Raw genomic sequence first — 26,874 nt, forward strand, 5'->3', positions numbered from 1 at the left:
CTTAAGTCAAGTCTATTTTTGTTAGTGATTTAAGACAATACCCTAAAATGTCTAATCAAACCTACTCTCAGTTTAAAGCCATTCCCCCTTGTCTTATCACTACATGCCCTTGTAAAAAGCCCCTCTCCAGATCTCTTGTAGGCCCCTTTAAAGTATTGGAAGACTGCTCTAACGTCTCGAGTCTTCTCTTCCCCAGGCTGAAGAACTCCAGCTCTCCCAGCCTGTCTTCATAGGAGAGGAGCTCCAGCCCTCTGATCATCTTTGTGGCACTCTCCTGGACTTGCTCAAGCAGATCCGCGCCCATCTTGTGTTAGGGGCTCCACAGCTCAATGCAGCACTACAGGTGGGATCTCATGAGAGTGGAATAGAAGGAGAGAACCACCTCTCTCAACCTGCTGGTCACACTTCTTTTGATGTGGCATACAGCTGGCTTTCTGGGCTGCAAGGACACGCTGCCGGCTCATGTTGAGCTACTCGTCAGTCAACACCCCCAAATCCTTCTCCTCAGGGCCATTCTCAATCCATTCTCCTCCCAGCCTGCAGTTGTGCTTGGGATTGCCCTGACCCAGGTGCAGGACCCTGACATTTATGTTTTGTTCCATTCAGTAAAGTACAGTAAACCGCAGGCTGAGATAGACAAGTCTTATCAGCAGCAGCAGAATCCAAATATGAAAGGTGGTGTAAGTCAAATTCTTGATACAGGATGACCGCTCACAAAATACTTCTGATTTCCACTAAGCTAACCTCCGCTTACGCCGATTTTACAAAACTAATGATTAGGATCTGAAATTTCACGACTTTGTCAACTCCAGCGTCAGACCGACAAGAACAGCAGGGCCTTAACTAGGTCATGTAACATCCTTGACACAGCTCTGCCAGCTCATGCAGTGATTAGCAATGACGAGCTGTATAAAAAAAATTGATACTCCTGACAAAACTGGTGTTTTGCCCTGTAAGACTTCAACATTCAAAATAATAATTATTCTCTATTTTACACACAAGCAAAATTGTAACACTTCTGGCTCCTTGCCAGCCTCGCATGACAGACAGTTTTGATTCTACACGCTCCTCTTGTTTTCAATCACCAAACCAATTACGCATCTTGGTGTTCATTAACTACTTTGTATAGCTTTTTAGTTTATTTCATTACTTTGCATGTCCCAATCCATTTAATAAATAAAAGCTGTATCATTTATACAGTAGCAATGACCCATCAATTAAGAGCTACCTAAATAGCTGGATGAAATTATTGCACCCATCACCTATGGATAATTGCAGGTCCTGACCAGATATGATACTGTTTCCTGTCACAGAAATTTCAATCAAGTCTACAAAAGAAGTGGGTTTAGATAGACGAAACCCTGATGAGGCATCCTGTCAGGCACACAAAATACCATACCCTTTCTAACAATGCTCTTGACAGCTACCCAAGAGATTTTAAAAAATTCAAAATTTTAGATTTACACTGTAGGTTAAATATTGCTAAGTCTTAGAAAACTGTATGATCTGATGTGCTGTACACTATACAGACTGACAGTAGTATACCTTAAACTAAAAACCAAATCTAATAAAATTCTCCACTACCATTATTTCAAACGAAGTTTCTTTTTAATGTTCTAATTCCTATATTTTCTTACCTACAGCCAATAGATTACAGAAATTACACGAGTCTTTTAAATTGCTTTTTGAAACTGCAGCCTATGTGTGTTTGAGATACACACTCAGAGCAGCAAGTAGAAGAGCAACCAGGTGCAGGTCTGCTGCTGGAGCTCATTCACTAGTTTGCCCTGAGACTAAATCCCACTCTTCCAGACTTGTGTCCCTTCTCACATTCACAGATATACACATACTTCAGCCATCATTCTACTACTTTCTCAGAAGTTGTTACTTTTCCTCCTTGCACTGACAAGCTGCAAAGGACTGGAAAGAGAATGAGATACTGAGAATCAAATACAGGGGAGGCATCAGCATCTCCAAAAATGTACTACAAGAAAAACTTACTCCAAAGTCATCCCTTCACACAAGACAGCTAATGACCTGGGAGAGAGAATTTCAAGGTACATTTTCCATTGCAGCGCCCATATGTGGATGCTCAATGAAAGCTATGTGCAGTTAAACAGTTTTGGAATTTGTGTGGGGTTTGGTTTGTTTTTTTTCCACAGCACAACAATGGAAAGACTTTTGTGCAATGGTTTACTTGAAGAGAAAATAACCAAGATCAAACTACAACTCTTGCTAACAACTCTCGGCAGCAAGTATTACAGGAATAAGGGCAATGCCATTAAGCTCTTTGTTTTGGTAATAGATCACGATTTCCCACTGATTCCCACAATTAGAGTTCAACCAGATATCCATAAAGATGACATCTGTCTGTAAATACTTAGGATAAACCAAAAACAAGTTACGGAAAAGGTAGATGTTAGCATTCTGACTCAACAACAAGCTTATGACCAGCAGTTTGATTTCTATTTCTATCAAGAGTTGCTTTATACCATGTTAACTGCAATAGCTTTATGTCACCAGAAGTAGGGATCGGTTGACTATAGCAGAAAAAAACCGCAGTTACTTCTAAAATCTAAGCGCTAAATGACCAGCTGTCATTCTTCACTCTAGCTACCACAACACTCTCTTTACTGAAAGCTCACCACAGCTACTGAGAAAGCTAAGGGGAAATCTACGGGGAAAAATATACAACTTATAAGTGAAATATTAGCTCTTGAATTCATTCATGAACTACATTAGTTTTCGACTACTCTATTTGCCCAACAAAGCCACTGATGCAGTGTTAGCGAACTGCAGTTACGATTAATGCAGACTCATTACTGCTGAAAAAGCAATGAGATGCTAAAATTTCCACACCACATGACTACTCATTTACCATTGAGGGGTCTGTGGGTGAAGGAAGCCCCTCATCAGCATCCTCCTTGATAACATCCTAACAACAACAAAATATTATGGTTTGGGTAAAATGATCAAGGGCTCAACAAAAAGTATGAAGCAAACAGTAAATGAGAATGATCTTGAAATACATAATTCAACAGAAACATTTGTTTTCTTCAAGTGATTAAACATTTTACCACCTTTTAAATAGCTTTGCTTGTTGTATCAATATCCTAGAATTAAAGTGATCGACAAGTAAGGCTTTTACTTTTTTAGCATTCCTTATTTCTTAATTCCATTTGAACAGCCATCTGTCAGTAGAATAAATACTGTTAAATAGGAATTTTGTTATTTTATAGGAAGCTAGAAAAGTCTACTCATTTTTCCTTTTCAATTGGTAAAGTTGAATTACATGTACTTGCAAAACCAAGCTACAACTGATGCATACTTAAGATAAAATGTATTTTGTTTTACTTAAATATTTAAAACATTCCTTTTAACTTTTTAATTTGGCCTTCCAATTTCTAGTATTCTTCACAACATTAAAGGATGTCATTTTATCTTCTCTGGATATGTTACAGAATTTCTATTATTAAAAAAATTGAAGATAAAATTACAATATTACACCATATTGATTTATTTACTATAGTACAGTTGGCATTTTCATTAAAATATTTTCCTGCCAGTATTACAGTCATACTCCTCTAATATTGATACTTAGATGTTAAAATTGGTTTTCCTCTGTGAGGAATTTCTAAAGTTAAAACAAAATACATTTTAGATTACATGTTAATAACACCTTTGCTTAAAATATTTATAATACAGAGCATGTACTTGTCTAATAGTGAATCACCATTAATAACCTTCATTTTCATTACTCACTATATTTATTGTCTAGGTTAGTATTTGAATTATCCTTCAAAATACTTACTAGGCCATTGCTCTGATCTCTGGACAAACTCGTTTTTAGTGGTGGACGTGAGATGAGATGAGAACTGCCAGGGTAATACCTTGGCATGTAAAGATATGGGGCAAAGAATGGCTATGGGAAAAAAAAAAAAACGTAACAAAAAAGGGACAAACAATTACACAAATCAAAATGTAGTAATAAAATAAAAATTATTTCAACAGAACACATCCTTTAGTTGAGTTTAATAAAGTGAAAATAGCAATTACTAACAGCTTGCTTTACTTTTTGCATTGAACAGAATTCAATCACAAGCTCTGGAGCAAGTTCTTCAAAATCCCTCAGCAACCAATCCCCTTCTACTCTCCTCATGGGTGCTCTGGCATGTTTCTCTGGAGGAACAGAGTTGGAGTGGATTTGATAGCTACACTATAACACCTATTTTGAATATGGGAAAAGGATAATTTAAAGACAATTCTGATAATTCCACTCTTTCTGACATGCTAAACTCAAAATCAGATGCTCAGTAAAACTCAGAATGATTCATAATACCCAAGACAATTGTTTGGAAAAAAAGAAAAAGTGCGATACAGAACAGCACCACCAGAACTTCAGACATTTGTGGTCACCAATCTGAAGGCTTCCACCAATACCAGATTTTATAAATCTATAAATAGATTTTCATAGCAGACAGTATTTGAGCTTTGTTTTGTTGGAAATACGTTAATGCATGTTGTTCAATACAAATACCATTTTAAAGGACAATGTTAATTATTACAAAACAAATATAAAAAAAGTAAAACAGAAATACGTTTTCCCCCACACATATCAGTTAAATCTTATCATGATTTTTATAACCAGGTACTTTTTTATCCCTTTTTACTAATAAATTTTGAGAAAACAAACACTATCCAAGTTTCCAAAAGTCTCATCAGCACATCACTGTAAAGGGTCCAAATGAGAACTTTAATAAAGTCACTTCTAGCAGATATAGAGATCTCAAAATTTCAAATACACTTCTATTTGAAGAAATGACTCCATATGCTCCAATCTTTCAAGTGCTAAAACCAAGTGTATAAATACATTTCCTGAAATTCACATGCTACCCACTGGCATGCAACGAAACGTGTGTGTGTGTATGTGTGTATACACGCATGAGCACACATCTGAGAGTTATGAACCTTACAAGTAATGCAGTTAAGAAGTACAAACTGCTTGTCCAATACTGTGAAATTTTGTTTTGACCTATCTGTGAATTTGAGCTTTATTTCAAAAATCTAAGATTTTAATGTCCTTATCAATAATCTTTTAAGGCAATGTACTGAAAAGTAATAGAGTCTTTAGACTTTAGAAAAAGCAGAATTCTAGCGCTCGTTGCTTTTGACTCATTGCCCAGTAATGAAAAAAAAAAGAAACAAACCCCCAAAAACCCAAACCAAACGTACAAATCTCAAAACAATGGCTGTATTACAGATTTCTGATGCTTCTATATACAGCATTTTCAAAATCGTATTATCCAGCTATTTAACAAAACAGAATGTATTGTTTGGTTTGTGTTTCTGCACATGACAAGATTCTGATTAGCCTACTGCACCACATTCAGTATAAAGAACTTTGTGACTCAAGGGCCAATCTATGAGGGAGGAGTAAAATTTGTTGAAATATTCCACTTTGGCTTTGTCAATACGGACTAAAAAACCTCTGCATTCAGAAGCAGCTAGAAATGAACTGACAAATTCAAGTTTAATTCCTGCATAGAGCAGGATTAAACTTAGACGGCATACGCTACAACTCTTGAGTGATTTATGGAAAATACAAATGGTTCTATATTCTTAGCTGCTAAAGGGCATCTTTGCACACTCTTTCACACTATTACCCACAAAAAATTCATATGATCTTACAACATATGAAGTTTCGTGATAGCATCGTAACCATTAGACTAAATGGGGAAGTTTGGTTTGTTTTAAATAGGTAGAAGAACCAATACCTAGCCTTTGCCTTACAGCTATTGGTTAGCATAGGATGGTTCAGAAAATTCACAGATGTAAAATTATTTCACTGCCATAAGGCACAGATTCTACGGTATATTCTAGAAATCAAAATCTATTAAAAAAAACCTCTAGAATATTATTTCTAGAGTAATTTAATGCCTCACTTTTCCACTAACAGCTTAAACCGTGTGGAAGACCCTCAAGCATGAAATACTTAATGATCATACTGCATTCAAGTCCCTAGCTCTCACTGCAAAGCCTATCCTCTGAAACACGCAGCAAGCACCTGTTTGGTGGTTGCGAGTCATCAAACTACAAAGCAATGAAAAAATATTCGGCCAATAGGCAATTATGCCACAATTCTTCCGTAATATCTAATTATGCCTTGAGCCCACTTCAGCTACTTCACTGTTTCCCAACCGTGGGATTAATTCTCTATTATAGGTTTAAACTCTACAGACTCAATCTTCATTTGAAGTACAATAATACAGATATAATGAAAACATGAGATCAATATAAACACACGTTGGACATAAACCAGTGTAGAGCTGTTCTCCAAATCCGCAAATAGGCTATAAAATGTAAGTGTGGTGTTTATTTTTCCAAGATATCAAAGACTTTGCTCAATTTGGTCCTCTTTTGCAAAAAACAGAAGTATTCACAGAGCTGACTTGCCTGCTGCTCTGATCTTCCCCGTAAGAAATATGATCTCCACAAAGATCCACGATAGTAGTGATTTTGAGAAGCTGAACTTGAATCCAGCTTGTTGCCAGGCCATTAGACAGTGGTAAAATGTCCATGTCCAGGATAGTACTATACTGACGGCCAAAGTGCTAAGTTGAAGAGCTGGTAAATGGAACTATTATCTTTCTTTCACAGCTATACAGAGGGAGAATGGGGTTTTTTAACCAAAAATTAATAGATTATGTCACTGGGAGCTAAGATTGGAGCATCTAAAGAACAAAGGAGAAACACACACACATACCAAAAAAAAAAAATAAAAATCGTATGTCCTAAAAATAAACAGTTATTTTCTCCAACAGCTCAAAGGCTTTTTTCTTAAGCACAAACGAATGCTTAAAGACAGCAGGACAGGAACCACTTACTGGTCAGAATAAGGCATTTATCCCCAGAACTTCAAGCATTTTTGCATAAAATTTCAGGCATTTCCACAGAAACATTTGAACCTATTGCGTTGTGTCATACAGGTATATGACCAACCATCCCTCTCCCAGAAACTTCTACTGGGGAAAACCTATTCTTCAGTTGCTGTTCTTTTTATAAACACCACTGAAGGAAACAGCCTTTCAGTCTATACTTCCTACTATTATGCAGTTTTCGTCACTTATCTCAGTATGTGGCATTCGTGACAGTACCTTTATAACTCCAAAGTAATGAATACAGCTCTTTGTCAATACCTGAAAGCGTGAAACACTAAAACCAATTATACCTTAGAAGGGCAGTATAAAATTCCAAAGACAAAGGCCAAACCAAAAGTATTTTAGTCTTCAGCAGGCAAAAAAGCAAGCATGCCTGTAAGCTTGTGTATGCACTTGGTACAAACAACCTGATTGTAAGAACAGTTTATGACCCACTAATAACTGCTTCTGTAATGCTTCTTAGAGCCAAAAACCCATACAAGTTTCAACAATATATCACCCCATACTTTAAACCTTGTCATGCACAGTAACACAGACACAAAAACAGAGCTGCCACACAGCTACTGCATTCTGTGTAACACCTACTTTAACAAAGCTGAGCTAGTATCAGCATGAAGATTTGCGTGGCAAGCATTTATCAGTGTTGGAGTACAAAGTGTATGTCACAAAGTTATTTTCAACAAAACAGAATATCATCACTATATTGAAGGTACAAAAGAATAATTTTAGAACAGATGACTTAAAAAGCTTTGTGCTACGTGTACTCTTTCTGCCTTGGTTAACAAACACTGATTTAGGAACAACTCTGGTTTTTTTCCGGCTTATTAGCTTAAACATATACCTATGGTCAAATCTACTTGAAGTTGAGGCCATTTCCCACACACAGAAGTAAGCTATGACTTTTACCAGCTTTCAACCTTTTTTTTTGCTGATAGGACTGCAGGGGGAAAAAAAAAAAAAAAAAAGTGTAAAAATATTGAATACATCCCACAAAAATTCAAAGTTTAGACTCAATCTGATCACACAGTGAGAATGTTTAAGTGAGCCATGTCCAGGACTATGTTTTCTGAGGCTCACAAATAGCTCAAAAATGTACTTTTAATGCAATTTTTATTAATTCCTTTAAACTAGTGCAACACTGGTTTAGAGAAAAGATCCCAGAATAACTTCAAAAAGAGTCAAAAGGGAAGGCAGACATACATTTTTGTGATGTAGGCCCCCACTTGAGTTTCTGTATGTTTTAACCAAAGTCACCAAGAAAAAGCCGGGATACCTTCCAATGTCTTTGAGCAAGTATGTGAACAATTGAGCACAGTTCACCCCACAAAAATTAATGAGAAAAAGTCAACCTGCAATATCCTATAAGTGAGCTGAGTGTCTCAAAATGATTTGACCTTTTTTCCCCCACGGTAATTTGTTTTTCGGGTGCAGTTTACCACATTTCTCCCCCAGACTACAGTGACTGAACAGTACTGTAAAATTTACCAACTTTGGACTTTTCTCCATGCCTAAATAAAACTTGCATGAGTCTTTTAATATGTTATAGATGACATCTGCAGTATTACCAGATTAAATTAAAAGAACGTTAATTGGTTCTCGATTATTTACCCGATTGTAAAACGGATGCTGAGGTCCTGTCATACCGCTATAATAACTGCTGTGAGGTTGCGGGGATAAAACTCCACTATTGAAAGGTCCATTGAAAGAGGTTGTGGAAGAGCAAGCTGAGGAAGGCTGACTGAACAGAGAGGTCGCTCTAGCAGGTGCCTCGTGTAAAGGCAATGTGGGATAAGGAAGTCCTCCAATATTCATTTGATCTCTTGCAGCACGAACATCTGAAAAATAAAAAAGTAAAAAAGAAAGAGATTTTGCTTGAAGTATTTGAAAAAGTTTTTATTTGTTTGCCAATTCATTGCAGTACATTTTTGTGTATTTAACTCCAATCAGAACTCATCAAGTAGAACGTCAAGCGTCACATTCAGCTGCATTCAGTTGATTTCTCTTGAGGATCACATCTACACAGAAGTCTTTAGGAGACTTAGGACAATATAGCATAAATTTACATAGCATATTAAATGCCTCTGAACATTTTCTCTCAGAGAGAACAAGTTACAAATCCCAACCCAAATGGGAGGAAATGCAGGAATACATCACGCTAAGTATGTCTCTGATGTGATAGTCAGACCTGTGCTGTTTCTGGAGAGATTAACAAGACAGAGCTTGTGAGCGAAGTTGCGCCACCCCACTGTAATTACCAAGTGCAGAGAAGAAAGTTGAGTAAAAGAACAAAACAGATTCCAGCTGAGGACTGAAGAAAAGTGTCATGACAGAAAAGACAGGCAAAAAGAACTATTAATTCCGTAATTCAGTTCCCACCTAGAATACTGACTTGACTCATAAGAATCCTATTTTAAATTCTGGTTTTCTTCATAGCTTTAGCATCTCTTAACAGGCAGAAATGTTAGGATGCTTTATCCTTACTCTAGAGGCAACTGCAATCCCTAAGATCAGACAAGTGCCACAGCATGCGTCACATCAATCCACAGCAGCAATAAGTGCTCAGAATATTTAATGCCAAGCGGAACAGCACATAGCTGAACTGCATTTTTTGAGACTTCAAGCAAGTAAAGAGAACTGTGTAACAATCACTGCACAATAAAAAACACTCACCCTAGGATGAATCTAAATATAATACTATAGCAGACAAAAAAGTAACTCACAGGTACCAACTGCACAGGTATCTAGTAGGGTATACATCCAACAGAGACATTCCACTTTGTTTCACTGGCTTCAATTCTACAGCATCTTACTGGTATTTCAAAATTGTAAACAAAGATCTGGAAGCCAACTTGCATCCGTACTACTAAAATACCACTGTGTATATTGGTTTCCTCCATCTGCTAAAGCAGTCTTCAAATCAAGAAGAGCGAATTCCCCCTCCATAACAGAAGCTTTACTCTAGTATGATCTGGCCTTTACAGCAAAGCTACTAAGTGAAACTGAATGGCCTGTTACTGAAGTCAAATCAGACAATCTGCCGGTCTGATTTGATGAACAAATCAAGATTCTGTGTAACATGCAAAGTAGCTCTACCTAAGGTGAAAAGAAATAACGCAATGTCATTTCCCATTTATTTCACAGGATACTCACCTGCAATAATTTCTCGTAGCTTCGGATCTAAGTTTACAGTACATGGCAAAAAGGTTCTTACATCACGTGCCACAAGAACAGGTGTTCGTGAAGATAAAAATACTTCAAAGTTCCTTATATCTCCATCAATTTCAAGTAGAGGTTCAACATCTTTAGTTGTAGGGATATTCTTTGAAATTCTGGGGGAAAAATTAGATACAACATAAAACAGATTTCTTAGAGTATGACTTCCATTTGCATAGTGATATTGAAAGGTGAAATACTAGCCCACTTGCATACCTGTTCTCCAGAAAACAAACAGAACCCATAAGGAGCTGCACTGTCTGCAGAAATAACAACGTAACATTTTTTGACATGCAAAAAATCTCAAACTGCTAAGTAATCTGACCTGATTGCTTCAGAGAAATCTCAAAGAAGCCATACTGAAGACTAAATTCAGATCGAGAATTTATATATCAGCAACATCAAATCTAAATAAGGGGAAGTTAACATCTGCCAACATTAACTTCAGACATCCATTCAAATTCTGATACCCCAACCAGAAATTCCATGCTTAAAAAAATCTCATTCTTTAACACTTCTTGTAACACGAACACTCAGGCATCTTAAACATTCATTAGAACACAACTGTACATGATTTCATGGTAAAAAGTGGAAAACCAACTGTCTGCTTTCAAGTTATTCACCACCTAAGACAAGAAGCCACTAATAGAGGACAACAGCAAAAACAAGATACATGATCAATATAAGGGACTGCTGATACATTATGACTATTGTCAAGCAATGGTGGGGTTTTTTGTAAGCACTACTATAAAGGAGAGTTTTAGGAAGGAACAAGGAGAAGGATTAAATGTTAGCCTTGTGGAAGTTTATGAAAAGCTCCTACCAAACGCAAGCAAGTGATGAAGCCTGACATGGTGGGTCAGATGGACCAACATTATCTGACATCTCAACTCATATCATCATGACTGGTATCTCATCTGATACCAAATGAGAAATTATAATCTAAATCAAAGATTACTAAAATGAAAAAATGTTTCTCACACCCAGTACAATAAAAATGGAAACAGTGAAAGAATGCACTGAGAATGGTTGACATGGTTATAGTAATGACTATAAAGTGACTATGACAGGACTCTAAATGGATACCAGTGAAGTAACCATGCAGTATTTAAAGTCAAAATAGAAAAAGTGTTACAAGAAAAATAAAACAAACCAACAATTTTATATAAAAATAAAACCAATGATGCATCTCACTAATTAATGGTTTTTCCCAAAGACATATTATGATCGCAGTTCCATGAAAAGGGGAAAGGGGTGACTCAGCATAGACACATTGACTGCTCTTTGAGCTGCTGTAACTTGCTAAAAAGAAGAAGTTAGCATAGTACAAAGAGTCTTCTCTGATTACTGGATAATTAAAGCAGCTGCCAGTGCTGTCATGGGGGAAAGGAGTGCACTGATGCGTGCATGGAGGGAGGAAGGAGCCCTCATGGACACTCAGTAACCTATCCAAGTGCAAGCAAGAATCTCTTACATTAAATAAATACACTCTCATGTGTTCATGAAGAGAAAGGATCACTTAAAAAAAATAAATAAATTCTGGTTGTAATTGAACTGTATTTTTAATACAGCTAATGAACTAAGTCCATCATTAGCTAAACAATCTTATCTTGTTTCACAATTTGTTAGCTTTTTGAAAGCAACCATTTTATCTTTATTTTTAGATCCTCCATAAAAAGTAGAATTTTGTGTACCATGGGATTATTTCAGAGAGAACACTTGCAGATTTACACAGAATATTTAGCATTTAATGTTTGAAGAAAGAAAAGAATCAAAGATCAATGCTACATGCTTGAAGTAAGCGCAACTCTTCCACATTAAAAATGTATTTTAACTGTGTGTTAATCTTTTGATCTGATCTTTTAGGACAGTCTTGCCCTATACTAAAAGTAGAATTAACAAATTCCTATAAATTATAACAGAAAATATCTGAATGGATCATGTACCTAACAGATGGAGGATACTGCCATACAATGTTGTCATTAGCATTATCTATGAGTAACTTTATTCATAATGAGATGTTACTTCTACAGCATTGGAAAATGTAACAGATAGAAAGCATAAAAGCAAGTGCAGCTTATTCTAACAAAGGTTCTGATCCTTTGTTAGATTGTTACAAATGATTGTAAGTCAATATGAGATGTCATCCGGATGGCAGTGGGATTATCCACTCTAGGGAAGTTGTAAGGCTTTACAGGCTCCAACCTTAAAAGAATAAAAGGTGGTGCTTCTGTAAGAGACAAAACTTGACACCCAGAAGTAGGTTAGTTTCAAAGAACAGAAACCACAGAACAGTTCGTTTGCCAACATTGCTTAAAGAAATCTAACAGGAGCTAAAAGTAGTCCTCACCTCAAGGAGTGAATGGTCAAAAAGAAGAAAAAGTAAGAACATTGGCAGTATCAAAGTAAAACTTGTGTACTCACCTGAATCTGAGAATTCTGCATTTTACATGAATATTTAGCTACCTCCTAGGTTTATTATGCCTTACAGAAAACTGCAACTAAACTGACTGCAAATGTGTATCATTTTATTCAAACATGAGAAATGTACAAAACCCCAAACCCACGAATGCACACTTTAGTTATATATATTTACTGTGAGTATTCTAGACAAGTGTTCAATATTGGCATAATTAAAATTAAGTCACTTTTTAAGTCAGGGACTGAAGAGTTAAAGAGTGGCCTACTTCAACACTTAAATCTACAAAATAAAAAGCCAAAAGAGAATGTGACATAGATTTAAATAAAACACACAAAATAAAAAGCCAAAAGAGAATGTGACATAGATTTAAATAAAACACACAGCTGATGAATCACATGAAACAAATTAGCTGAATTTTAATGCCAGCTCTACTTAAGTCTGAATGCGAACAGTGTTCTGAATACGATGAACAAAGCTACTGTTCAGAAGCCAATAGCCCACTGCTGGTGTGCAGATTGAAGTCTCTATTCTAACCTCCTGAGCTCAATGTCTTAAACTACGCCTTTGAAAGAAATATTTATGTAAATTATAATCTTTTGGCAAAGAGCCACAAAAATCATATGTGCCTGTACTTCTCAGATAAAAAAATAAAAGGTTAGCATGTAAAGTACTTTAGGAGCTACTTTTCTAAAACATAAGCACGCCGATCTAAAAATAAGCACTGCGAACACCCTATTCTCATTTCGGGGCTAGATTTTCCTGAGGCAGAAGAATTATTCTTTAAATCAGAAACATCAAAAACTGTCAGTGCTACAGAGCGTCTGTTTCCATGAAAAACTACTTGCATTTAAAAGGAATGAGCCCAAAACAGAACATTACATTGACAGAAGAGAACCTTAAAAATTCATTCCACTTTTCTGCACATGTACTTTCCATGAGCAGCTAAAATTAAAACCTGCTTTCAGTGTGGATTAAGTTATATTCCAACAATGATGGATTATTTCTGTGGGTTTTTTTCCTCAGATAAAAATAATTTAGTGTAAGTACATACACATACATCATCTTATCTTCCATTCAAGAGACTGTAAATTTGCTCCAAATTTTTTCCAGTTTATGTTCATCTTGCACTTGAATGACTGACTTGGAAAGTAACCATCATGGTCCAGCAGTGGCTCCAGCACTAAATGTTGCCAGCACGGCTTAGAAGAAGATGCTAGTACGTGACATAGTTTACCTATTCGCCACCTACTGCAGGAGATGGTTGGCACTACATGATGTGGTCCTTCACCACTCAAACAGGTGGAAGTAAAATGGCAGCAGCATCAGCTACCTTCACCCACTCACTGTGGGTACAGTTTCTTGACTCACTGACTTGACTTCCTGCTTTGACCTAAAATGTGCCTTGTGGCTGCAGACTCTTAGGCTGTTGGCTGTCCCTGGTTACTGTCTCTGAACCTGCTCCGATTTTCCTGTTTGGCTGCTTGGGACTGCAGCCCTTGCTAGCGAGGACAACACCCTGCCTGTCTTGCTGTCATCCTCAGCTCCCAGCTTGCCTTCTCTCATGGAGCAGCCTGCCCTGCAGTCTTCTCTCCAAGTCCTCATACTCTGAAGGGCCATCCTCCCTGCTCTTCCCCAACCTCTCTCCCTGAATGAAAAAGCAAAGAAATTCTACAAATTACTCTTTGCATACCTAATACTTTTTTCCCCTCGTGTTTTACAGGAGCAAGTAACTATGTGGACAAGAGTCATTTAACTTTTGCACTCCATAAAAAGCAACAGACCTAATTAATGGTTATTAAATAATAAAGCAACAGAAGGCATGAGCATGAAGGTATGTTTTATATACCATACGCCTTTTAAATTTTTCTCTCAATACAGTTGAAGACAAAAATGTTGCTTAAGATAATGAAATAGTGTCTCATTAAAAATGACACAAAACTATATTTTCTAAAGGTTTGATACTGAGAAACAGAAAACTAGAAAATCTGGGCCAAATACTAATAATACAGTGCCTTGCTCTGAAGTTATTTATCCCATTCTTCTCATGTCTGTCAGTATAGTGACAGTGCATCTTCATGCACAAGGGTGCATTTTTTCCTGGATTAAAAGCTCTCACACGAAACGCTCCAGAAAATTTGCAGCACTATGAATATGTCAAGAATAGTGCTGCAAACACTGTTTCAAGCTGAAATTTGCAACAGGTCATTTGAAAAAGAGTATTTTCTTATATACACGCTTGTATAAAGGCAGGAATAAAAAGTCATCACACACTCAATACTAAAACATAAGGGAATCGTGTTTTGTCTTAATAAAGACCAAAGAAAAGAAAGCTAAAGTTTGATATATCTATCTAGACAAAATTAGAAACCCCTCAGTGCACATTGAGCTGTAGAGACTTCACTGAACAGATGCAACAACTAACTAAAAACTCCTATTAGCGTAGGTATTCAGGAAAGCTTGCTTTGCAAAACTGACTCTGTGAATTCAAGTTACAGCAGATAAAGCATCTCTTCTGAGTGTTCCTGCTTTTGATCATTTCAGAAAGAAAAACCATTTTGATCCTTAAAAGATTGACATTTATTAAACTAATCTCCCACAGCCAGTATCATGCACTGTCACTGAGCCATATTAAAAAGGCCTATTTTTAATACAGTTTTCCAGAATACACCCTACACTGGCATTCTTTATAATTAAAAGAAGTGTTAATACAGTTACAAATGCTTGGATTCCTTCACAGCTCTGCAGTGCTATTTGAATTACAGAAGGCAAAAGAATTAAAAAAAAAATCATATTTATTACACAGATGGAAAAGCAGCAAAACAGAGTAGCACAGAAGAATCTAAGACTGCTCAAGGCTGCTCTGTAAACAAAAAGTAATTATGTCCCACTAACTGACAAGCCCAACAAGATCACTCACACAAGTGAAATACAAGAATACTGTATTAATCTGTTTTGGTATTTCATCACAGAACATCAGTTACAAAGCTACTTTATGGCTCTATGCAGGGATTCTTTTATTCAATACTTCCATCTGTAGGGCTTCAGAAATTCAGCAAATATTTGCAGGCCTTCTAGCATCAGAAATGGCCATGGTTCACCCAAGCCTCCAGCACAAGATTATTTTCTGTGATATGGCATACAGGTAAACCTCGAGACCAGGCAAAAGGACACTCCTCCAAAAGTCCATGGCAAACACTTCACTCACAGAAGCATGAGTTCTACTTGTCAGAGTAAGTCAAAGACTACTCTGTGTTGCAAATGCTATCCAGAAATGGAAGGCAAAAAGGTACAATTGCTATACTACGTTACCTTTAATAGGTTAATAACCAAAATTCAAGTCGCCAGTACCAAAGACATATTACTTCCTTTATACAGCACGTGAAATACCTGATCTATTCCTTATCTTGCTTTCTGAAGCAGCTTCTTATGACAGAGATGACCTAATGAGAGAATTTTAAGTACAGGCACAGGAGCAAGTTGTTGCAAGAACACTAGAGCATCAGCTTCCAAAGAATTTGATATTGCATGCTCCTGCTCAGTGGTAGGCTTTTACGGCAATATGAGACACCAGTCTTTTCTGAATATAAAGCAAGAATTTTATCTCCTCCTTTTTTGCTGAGAGGTAGATTATGTCACATTTATCATGGGGTAAGAGCCAGGATATGGGCCACTAGCAGTACGTAGCCAAGAGATACATTTCCAGCTTATCATCTTACCTGACTCTCAGGTTTTGAATAAATTTCTACTTCTGACAAAAACATTCAGCAGAGACAAAAAGCCACCGTCTCTGATTTTATTTCGCAATTTTATCAATTCCCCACAAGCACACAAGTCTCATGAATTGACTTATAGAGTTAAAGTCTTCTTCCCTGATATTGTTCATAGTGTTGCTAAAATTAAGGCTTCTATGTTCTACCCTAAACTAGTATCAATCAGTGGTGCTTGAAGGGATTTGAAATAGGCCCAGGAGCATTTTTGAGAGATGTCATTAATGCACATTAACTATACTGTAAGCATTTAAACTTATCTGGAACATATTTTAGAAATATGACTTATAACTCTGTATTACAAAGGTAACTAAAAAGGCTACAAATATTTCTCCGTCTTGTTCTGATTAGCTTTTGCTTCAATCTTTTTTCTCTCCCTGATACCTTTCCACCTGAACTTCCTTCTTACTTGTCATGCCTTCTGGTACTCTCAACCTCTCTTTTATCCCTTGCCTTAGGTAGGTCTATTTAGTAGACAGTTTGGGCAACAATCCTCTATACCTAACCTCGTATGTTGCCTTTTAACATTGAGACTACACTACTAGCACAGTAAGAAACATAATAATTTTATGTGCCCTGCGTTTAAAGTAGGAGGCAATAAAAGGAAACTGGAAAACAAAAAGCAGGTTAAATATTTAGAAGTAATGCCTCTCTGTGAGGTCTACAAGAATATTAAATTGTCTACTTAGAGGAAGTGATTTATTTAAACCTGGCCTGGGCAAAAGATGATTGCAGAGAACATTATAACCGGAGTGATGAATGTGGCACCTTCCACAGCTTTTTCATTTCTATAATCACTAAAGAGCTACACTTCTTAAATTAATACATCAATAGATTTTATACAACTCGCAAATCCCTCAAAAGTTAATTTCAACCTTTTTATTAAAAGGTATTCAAACAGTGTCAAAACTGGAATTAACATAATAACCTTCCAGAAAAGTTACATTTCAAATGATCTTGCTCAATTTTAACATTGCTGGAGATTTGCTGAAAACATGTAACATACTTTTAAAAAAGAATAATTTAATAGATATCCGTCTAAAGCACTGTAATGAAAAAGTAGACAGATAATGCTTATCTTCAGTTTTTATTTTACTTCTTTTCTTCTTACTTATGTATATTAACAAAAAACCCTCAAATGATTTAAACAAAAGCTTTTAGCTCAACACATAATTGCAACAAAATTACAATAATTGTACCAATTAAAATAATCCTGAATGAACAGTTTGTCATCTTAATGTTCCAATGGTTTATAGAAGGATCTACTTAATTAGCTGAAATTGCTTTCCAATGTTAGTATCAAATGTCATTTGTTAAAAGTTGAACGATTTCGAAAATAATTTAACAAAGCAATTTTACAAAACACCAAGAACCAACATTTTCTTTTCAGCTGAATAAAGCAAGCAGATGTGTCATCAAATTGCTATAAAAATAAATGAGCCTTTATATGGGGAAAAAATAAATTTTACTACTAGTGCTACAGAATCCTATTTTCTGATTTTTTATGAAATCAATTTCTTTAATAAAATAATTTCCTATCATTTATGCCTTGGTGGTATTTTTAGTATGCTGTAAATACACCTTCTTAAATTGAAGTAGTAAACAATGAAGGAGAAATATTCAACTGCATGTGAAACAGAAAAATGTTTTAACCTGTCTAAGTGATTTCCTAATTTGATTCACCATGGGCGTATCACACAAAAGATCCAAACTTATCAGTAAAATAGCCACCAATGAAACCACACTACAGAGCTCCAAATCTACAGTAATCAACTGCTGTTCCACTTATAGCTGAAGTAGTTTTTACCAGTTTAATCTGAAAAAGTAAAAAATAAGAAATAGAGGATGAGTTGTCTAGTGACCCCAAATGAAGTATTTCTTTGGCTACCATTGCTAGAGATAACTCTTTCTGTGGTTGCTTCCAAGAAAGATTAACTTCAGTAAAAACACTGGTGAAATAAACCAAACAAAATCATATACCAGTGCTGAAACTGGAAAAACAACATCTAGAACTGAAGAAATGAAGAAACACCAACACTTTCCATCACTGACACATCAGACAGAGTAGATGTCTTCCACAAATTATTCCTTATACTGGTGTAAGTTGCAAAATCATTAAAAAAAAAAAAAAAGTAATAACTGACCTATGGCTAGCTGAGATCCTTTAGCTCCACACACAAAAAAGAATCCTGAATAGAAGAAAGCTATTATGTTATTCTTCTATTTGGTGTGTTCTGTCTTGGCACATCGTTTTGCCATCCAATTCGACATCCATCATAGGTAGCCATGCACACATATGTGCACAAATGTGCAGTAAACTGCAGAGGTTAAATTAAGCCCAAGTGATGGATAAATTATATGTTGCTAAGTTTTAAATAATGGTTACTTACAACTCTGAGGAAAGCACAACCATTTTCTCATCCTGGAAGATATGATCTCCTTTTAAAAAAAAAAAAAAAAAAAAAAAAAAAAAAATCGGAGTTGAGATTCCTTATTTCCATAGTTTCCTTTAGCTTCCCAAAAAGCATGTTTTCAAGGAGATTAAGTATAGGTGGAGATTCTATGAACAGATGGCTCATGAGAGTTTCTTCTATCCTGAGCCAAGCTCTCAGGTTCTAATATTTTGAATGAATACGAATAGTCATGTCACAGAAATTCAGGGACCAGCAACTACTGGCTGATATCCTCACAAACAATTGATAAGCTTTGTCTTAATGCATCAATTTGAGCAAAGCCTAGGCAAAGAATGACAGGCAGGACTGTTCCTCATGACATCTAGCACGACAAGCAGAGTAACATCAGAACTAGCCTTTCTCACAGTTTCACCAGGTAGTAGCTAGAATTATATTCAGAAATATATGGAATCTAGATCCTAACCCCATGAGAGGACAATACTCACCATGGATCTATCTAATTCCTGGGTGAATATTCTACCCCAGTGGTATCCAGATATAGTCATAAGGAAATTCTCATGGATTACTATCAACTTCCTACTGAGATTTTACCCCAAGGGGCCTTGCATAACAGGTAGGTCATCAAATTGCTCTGGTGGCCTGCAGTGTATTCCCTGCCATTTTCTTTTCAATGGCCAACTGGAACTTCATTACAGTGGTCTGTCTAGGCAACTCATCATGCTCACCAGGAGCAGAAGGTTCCTGTGACTTGCCACATAGCCTGCCCCAGCGCTTGGTATAACTAATTAAAACACATCTATCTTCAAATTAAAGTAGCCTTTGCTTCTGCGTTTTGTGTTGAACCTAATCCTTTCCTCCTGCTGCAAACATGCTCAAACCACATTTATTTGTTCAGGCTTTTTAAGGGTTTCAGCTCCTTCAGGATCCTGAACAGGCTCTACGTGCAAGGTAAGCACCACGAGACTCAACTTGGGCCTTGCATTAGCAATTCTGGGCATTCACACTAGCAGAACTCTAGATGATGCAGGAACTTCAGGGGTAAAAATTCACACCATCCATAGCTTTTCAAGTGTTTACACATTTAGTCAGTCATTTTCTGAATTGCATTCTTGAACTCAAGGGGCATACACATGCCTGAGGTTCCACTTTCAGCTGTATAAACCACAACACATGGAACAGACTTTAACCAGTGAAGACAGTCCAGCTACTAACAGATTTAAGAAGTGACAGACTGGTAAATCTGCCATATCTAGAAGAGAGCTCATAGATGCAGAAACTCATCGAGACCTACAGGCAAGAGGGTTACAAAATTACTTTAGTTACTTCTATGAACATCCTCCAAAAGACAAAGTAGTGCAGATTTTGGTTTCTGCCATGATAAGGATATAAAGAGGTAAAATGTCTTCAGCAGATTATCTCATTTAGTGAGCAAACTTAATGAGGAAAGGGAGACAGAAGACATTTCCTCCCACACAATTAGCTTTAACAGCATGATTTTTATCAACAAGGTGGCAATATCAAATCACTGCAATCTACAGCCTTGAGCAGTGGAAAATACCAAGAAACAAAGTAAGATGACTAAAACTCAGAACCTCAAACTGAAATGAACAACTAAGGCCTTGAGGGAAAATAAATAAATTAATCAAACATCTTAGATGAGGAAGACTTGAGAATCAAAAAAAGAGAGAAGAAAGTATTCAAGCAAGACTGGGAGTCTTCACTGCATGGGGAAGCGGCCAGTGATGATATTCACAGCATATTCTGATGTGAGACGAGGGCTTTCCTCATCCTCTTTGCTATCTTTTCTACATTGGTACAACCTTTTTGAAATGCGATGACTAGAATCTCGGAGGATATAATACAGTAGGTATAATACACCACCTTCCTTTTTTATATTGGTTGCTAGTAACTCCTAAAGACACTGTTGCATTTTCTGACCATTGTTGAGCACTGAATGTATTTTTCCAGAGAAATCATCAAAGATTTGTGAATTTCTTTCCTCAGTGCAGATTTTCAGCCCATTACTGTGTCAGCAGGCTTATAGATGAGATTGTTTTTGACAGTATATTATGATATTTATATCCACAATAAGTTTGATCTGCAATTTACTCATAGCTACTTCCACAACACTCTGTGAAACAGCTGTCCTGGTTATAGTCCCACACTGCATCTTCTCCCCCTGCCACACAGTTTACCCGTACATCAGAGAGCACAAGTACAATCTTTGGAAACCATACTCACAAGTTTCTCACGAGACACCCCTATCTTTAGCTTCCTTCTTTTGTGTTCCTGAGGCAATCTTGCCTGTTATTACCTTAAATTTTAATACATTCAAATGTTCTTAGATGAAGACCTGGCTTAAGATTTCCTGAATTTCAAAATACTACACTGCCACCTTCACATGTTTATTGACTCTATTGAGAATTCAGGTTCTTGAAACATTTCTCTGCAAAAGTCACAGTGACTTTCCCCAGTATATCATTTATTTAGATCTGGCACTGACATTTATTCTGGTGTCAAGGATGTTTCATTTAGTCTTCACAAGAAACCACGTTCCCATAGCTGGCTAATTTACAAGTCTGAGAAGTGTCAGCTGCAAACATTCAACAGAAACTTGCTTTAATCTGACAACTTAATTCTCTTACAAAGTCATTTACAGAAAACCTACATATTTTACTCCACTTCAGGGCTTTTAAAATTTGCTTGCTGTGACTTCTGCAAACCATTTTGGCATTACACAAAACCGACATTAGGAAGACTCTTTACAGCAACAGGAAAGAGAATGCAGCACAACATAAATGTAGAGAAATATTAACTGTATGTCAAAGTTATAAATAAAATGGTAAAAATAATTGCATAAAAGGATGGAGAGGTGGGTAATGACAACAGTGGGCTTGACCCCAGAACAACCTAAATACAAAAGGGGAAGGAGAACACAATAGAAAAGGTATCAGAATTAAGAACTTAACCTGGCGAGGAGAGAGAGACTACCTGAAAATCCTGATGATGAGAGATGACTTGAAAAGGCAACACATAAACCCAAAGGAGTAAATGCTGGTATCAATACCAAGTGGAAAGTTAAATCAAGCAAAGATCCAGATCAGCAAAGAGAGAGACTGGAAGTGAGGGGATAGAAGTGAGATGATACAGCAAGTGGGTTTAACAAATCAAACGAGTAAAGACATTTATCTCCAGAATCCGGACTGAAAGCCAACAATGCAGACTCAGGCACTTTTTTATTTTCAAGATCTGACACAATTACAAAGCACATGCTTGTTCGCCTCTGTGAAAGAATTACAACATAGCATCTCTACCTGTTACTAAGAGAGAAGTCTAAGCAACTCCAGTTCATAAAGATTGCTCAGAGGTGCCTCTGCCACAAACTGAACCCTAATTCTGGTTTGGGTTTTTTTTGTTTGGTTTGGTCTTTGTTTTTTGTCTTTAAGACCCTGGGAAAACGTTGCCAGCATAACATTCAGTAGGTTTTCCAATCTCTGCAACGCATGATACAGTAAAGATACACTACTCGCGACAGAACTGGTCTCATGCTTCCCCCAACAATCCTTCACAATAAAAATACATTAGTTAGCTTTTTTTTTTAAGTAACAAATTGAAGCATAGAGATATGGGTATATTTATTTAGTAACCAAACTGAGATACCAATTTTTTTTCTTGAGTACTCCACCAACTGAAAGCAGAGCTCTCATTAGCTTCAGATACAGCTGAAGTAAGAGCATTTACTACTATCAGCCTACAGAACCATAAGTGGTATACCACCTCCCAACAGAGGCACAAATACTGTCCAAGCGAAAGCTATAACAGACGTGACTAGCACAGCATCACACAAACTCTGATGAACAATCCTAGAGCAGCTTTCAATTATCTTAGTTTTCCTGTTGCATTCTTTTCAACTGCAACAGACAGCACTGAGATGTGTCAGAAAAGAGCCTTCCCCGTTACTACATAGCCTGTCTACACAGTTTGCAAAATTAAACTCTGGACATTACAAGATGGGAATCTCATGGAGGCAAAACAGCATATGCTCATATAAATCATAATCCATACATAGAGGCAATTAACTGCAGAGGCTACTTTTATTCTTTAAATCCTTAATGCTTGACTACTTGGTTCTTTTCATTTTACTATACTTTTTGTATGTTGCAGAGAAATTGTTTATTCTTTAAAATACTAAAACCCAAAGCATCTAGTGAAAGAGATCACTAACGTGAAATATGAATAGAGAACATGCTAAGACAAACAAGCGAACAGAAGCTGTCAGTTAGGCTGGACAGTCATTCTGCTGGTGCCACCTGCCGGCACACCACCACGATACACACACGTACTTCACTCTCCCGCTGAACCACACTGCCTACAGTATCAGCAGTACTGGTAGTAAAGAGCTGGTTGTAATCTGCCTCCAAAGATACAGCAGTGAAACAACATGGAGTTTAATATCACTTCAGTGCACACACAAATTATCTACTGTAACTCTTCAGCTGATAGTACCAGTAACAGATCAATCCATTGTGTTAAACCTCTGCCGCGCACAGTTAGCGGTTAAGAGCACAACAGTGTTCGCACTGCAAGATTCCTAAGTTTTTTAGCATATGGGATTTTACAAGTTGGAAAAGTAATTCTTCTATCAAAGCATTCTCCTTATACAGAGAATGGAATCAGGTCTGAAACTCCTACACTTAACAGAACCTACAAGATTCTTTTCATCCAAGGGAGATGTTCAAGCAGACCCCTCTCCCCTGATACACTTAAAAGTTCAGAAATGCAGCAAAACCAAAGAAGAATTTGCACTGGTACAATGAAGAGTAGTTTGACACAAATCATTCAATACTAGGAAATTATATTCTTCTTCCTGTGCTAAAGTACCAAAATATATATACATAAAAAAATCCTTGCACAATAAAAGGCAGGGAAGAAGTACCACAAATTCAGTATAGGAACAGAAGCTAAAGGTATCAAAATCTGGTATCTATTTATGAGACTCCAAAAGGGAAAGCTGCTTTATAAAGTAGAAAACAGAAACTGAAGTTTTAAAGGAGGAACTAAAGTAAATAACCCTACTTTAAACTGATACAGAAACAAATATTCAAGCCAAGTGACTTCAAATAGTTGTAGATAAAAATAATAATGACACAGAAAGGATTATTTTTGATAAAACAGAATTTTTAAAGCATTAGATAATCCTAGAGAAGAGTTCACAGACCTTTTCGTATTCAGCATACGGTAAAGATCACAATCCGAATCACCACAGACGAGATTTCAGCTGTCACTACATCAACAGTTATATATTTAGCTCCTTACAGAGGTCAACACAAGTGACTGAGAGACAACAACTCTCTTCCTGAGCATGAGGCAACGTTATTATTATGAACCTTTTTATTTTTACAGTTAAGTAGTCAAAGAAACTCAGACTTGTAGCTTTATTTTTTCCATATCAAATGATGCTGGTGGTATTTTGGTAAAGAGAGACTCCTGAATACTGGTCCTCTTTTCCTTTTCCTTGTTTTCCTGGTATTTCAGGCAGAATACAAACAGCTTTACTTAAAAGATCGTCACCTTCCTTTCCCCAGTATAAGGTACAAGTTCTTCACTGTTTCTTCACATTACAGATCCTAGTTTTATAACATCAATATATATATAAATATATTTATACATATATAACTTGTCAATAATGAATTGGCACTCCACTCAAGTGGCTACATTGCTTCCAAACACAACCTGCATAGCAAGAGGCCCAACAACATAGCAAGAGTCATGGATCTCCTCCACACCTGTACTAACAAACCCTGACACACTCCAGTTGGCACTGAGTATCAACAGCTCAAGTGTCTGTAGTAACAGCAAATAATCCAGAACCTAAATAAATCATTCACATTCAATTGTCCTTTCCTTCTCCTCCTGTTAGTTTACTAAAGATTTAACATTAGTTTATACTGGAACACCTAGCACCCATTTATGAGAACAAATCAGGACTCTTAATACCTCCTTTGGTTTATCAGAAAACATAAATGTTGTTATGACTTGAAGATAGCTTTGGACTTTGATCACTCCAAAGAAATTTATTACTGTTGATGCTAATAATCAAAAGGCTGTAATGAGTTTGTTCAATAAATACTGAAAATACAAAATTGTGAAATATGCCATATGGCAAATCTAAATACAGAGAAGTGAGAAATATCTACAGCAAGGGTACTGGAAAGCATGACAGGAGAGGGAATCCCTGATGATTCTGAATTATTGTATTTACCTGATCACATAAGCATATATGACACCAGCTGTCTAAACTCACAATGGAGAGGTGGGTTCCCATTACTTTATACGCAATTTCACAGGTATCTTACACTCATAGAAAAAACATAAAGCCCAGAAACTGAATCCATTCTCTAGAGGAAAGTGTTTTCTAATCATGCACCTGTTTATCTCTGAAGTTTGATTTTTCAGAAACAAACCTCCCAGCTTGAAGCTACTTCAGTCTTTGGACGTTGTGGAGGAATTGCTTATTCTTTGAAATACTGAAAACCAAAGCATCTAGTGAAAGAGATCACTAACATGAAATATGAATAGAGAACATCCTAAGACAAACAAGCAAACAGGAGCTGTCTTTGCCCTCTTTGTCTATCTTCAATCCTCAGCCTCACCATGCCCACTCCACCTGAGTCCCTCGTTCAGCTCCTAATCTCACTTCGACTTTCGTAACACAACTCAATTCAATCATCTTTCCCAATCAATCCTAATTTTATTTTCGACACTTCAACCATTTCCATCCCATCCCAGACCCTCATCCAGTTCATCTTCTCCTATTCCATAACTATTAGTGCAAGGCACCTTCCCAGAATTTTCTATCCAAGTTCATTCTCCTCTCCATTCTTTCCCAAGACCCTGCAAAGTCTCAAGATTTTCTGGTAACTTGTTCAATCAATTCCAGTCTTTCCTCTTTACCTCAGCTGTTCTTTTCATCTGATCTCAGTTATTTCAAACCCTTCTTTCTTCTCACTGACTTTCATTCTCAGATTCTGCTTTCTTCCTATAGGCCCAAATCCCACTCACATTCTTCCTCTTGCATCTCTCCCACTGCCATCAACACACTTCACATAATCCACAAGTCCTTTCTTACAAGCAGCCTGGTTCTGGTGAGGCATGTTCATTGGCAACACAAGGACCATTTGCTCTCAGCTGCAACACTTGAATAGCTCTGTTGGACAGCAACTTATATCAGCAATGGAGAAAGACATGCTTCACTTCAATACCCCGTAACTGCAGCAAAAGGCACTGCCATAGCCCCACGCACACTTGCTATGCACCAAAATTATCTCAAGAGACAGAAAGGCTATCTGTGAAAGACTTCAGCACCCATTCATATGTGGGGCATTAAACAGCAATGAAAGTAATTTAAAAGTTTCCAAAAGTTAACAGAAGAGACTAAGATTGCGGCAATTTTTGATTATAACCTGGTAGCTGGTTGAAAGCCATGTTATTCTAATAATCATTAATAATGATCAGTATTTTAATCATTGAAAGGGCATACCATTGCCAGAATAACACCTACCTCTCGTAGATGGTTTTTAAAGTCAGCTGATCTGGAACACCTTCAGTCTCTTCAAGATGCAGTATGAGCCATGACGTTCTATACGGCCACTGCTCTGTGAGATTGATCCAACTAGCCAGTCTATCCCAATTGAATGTGATCTGATTAGCTCTCAATAAACGACCTAATATAACAGGGAAGGAGAGAAGAAACAAAGGAATTTTCTTTTTTTTTCCCATTATGAAAAATCCCCCCTACCAAGTAACAGCCATGAAAGTGCTTTAACCTGATCGCTGAACTTTCTGGTATTGTATTTTTAGCTCAGTAAGTTCAAAATCATCCCAAGTCACATCTAAAAACATCATTTCACAACCTAATAAAAAGTTTTGCAAACACTGGTCAGAACACAACTCTCCAAAACTGTCAACTTCAGCTCCCGGTTAAACACACACTTCTACCATCCTACTAAAAGTGAATCTCAAGTTACTTTAACAAAACTCAATAGAGAATTTCACAGAGCATTAATTTCTCAATCTAAACACGAAAATCATGCTAATCCTGTGAAAGATTTTCTGTGCGC

The 26,874-nt window shown here is 36.8% G+C and overlaps 1 protein-coding gene across 3 annotated transcripts in view; it reads right to left on the bottom strand.

The window, feature by feature from the left end:
• The window catches only part of KIDINS220 (kinase D interacting substrate 220), a 76,035-nt gene that overhangs the window by 11,973 nt on the left and 37,188 nt on the right, over positions 1 to 26,874 (bottom strand). Inside the window, exons 22-26 of one of the 3 annotated variants that reach the window (XM_030490964.1) lie at positions 26,316 to 26,478; positions 10,089 to 10,267; positions 8,547 to 8,773; positions 3,812 to 3,922; positions 2,879 to 2,935 (exon numbers count right to left, since the gene is read on the bottom strand). In XM_030490964.1, the coding sequence (XP_030346824.1) occupies positions 2,879 to 2,935; positions 3,812 to 3,922; positions 8,547 to 8,773; positions 10,089 to 10,267; positions 26,316 to 26,478 (737 nt within the window). The remainder of the gene's footprint in view (positions 1 to 2,878; positions 2,936 to 3,811; positions 3,923 to 8,546; positions 8,774 to 10,088; positions 10,268 to 26,315; positions 26,479 to 26,874) is intronic. The other 2 variants (XM_030490962.1, XM_030490963.2) reach the window with 2 other exon arrangements.

Source organism: Strigops habroptila, chromosome 6 (genome assembly GCF_004027225.2).
Source record: "Strigops habroptila isolate Jane chromosome 6, bStrHab1.2.pri, whole genome shotgun sequence".
NCBI lineage: Eukaryota > Metazoa > Chordata > Aves > Psittaciformes > Psittacidae > Strigops > Strigops habroptila.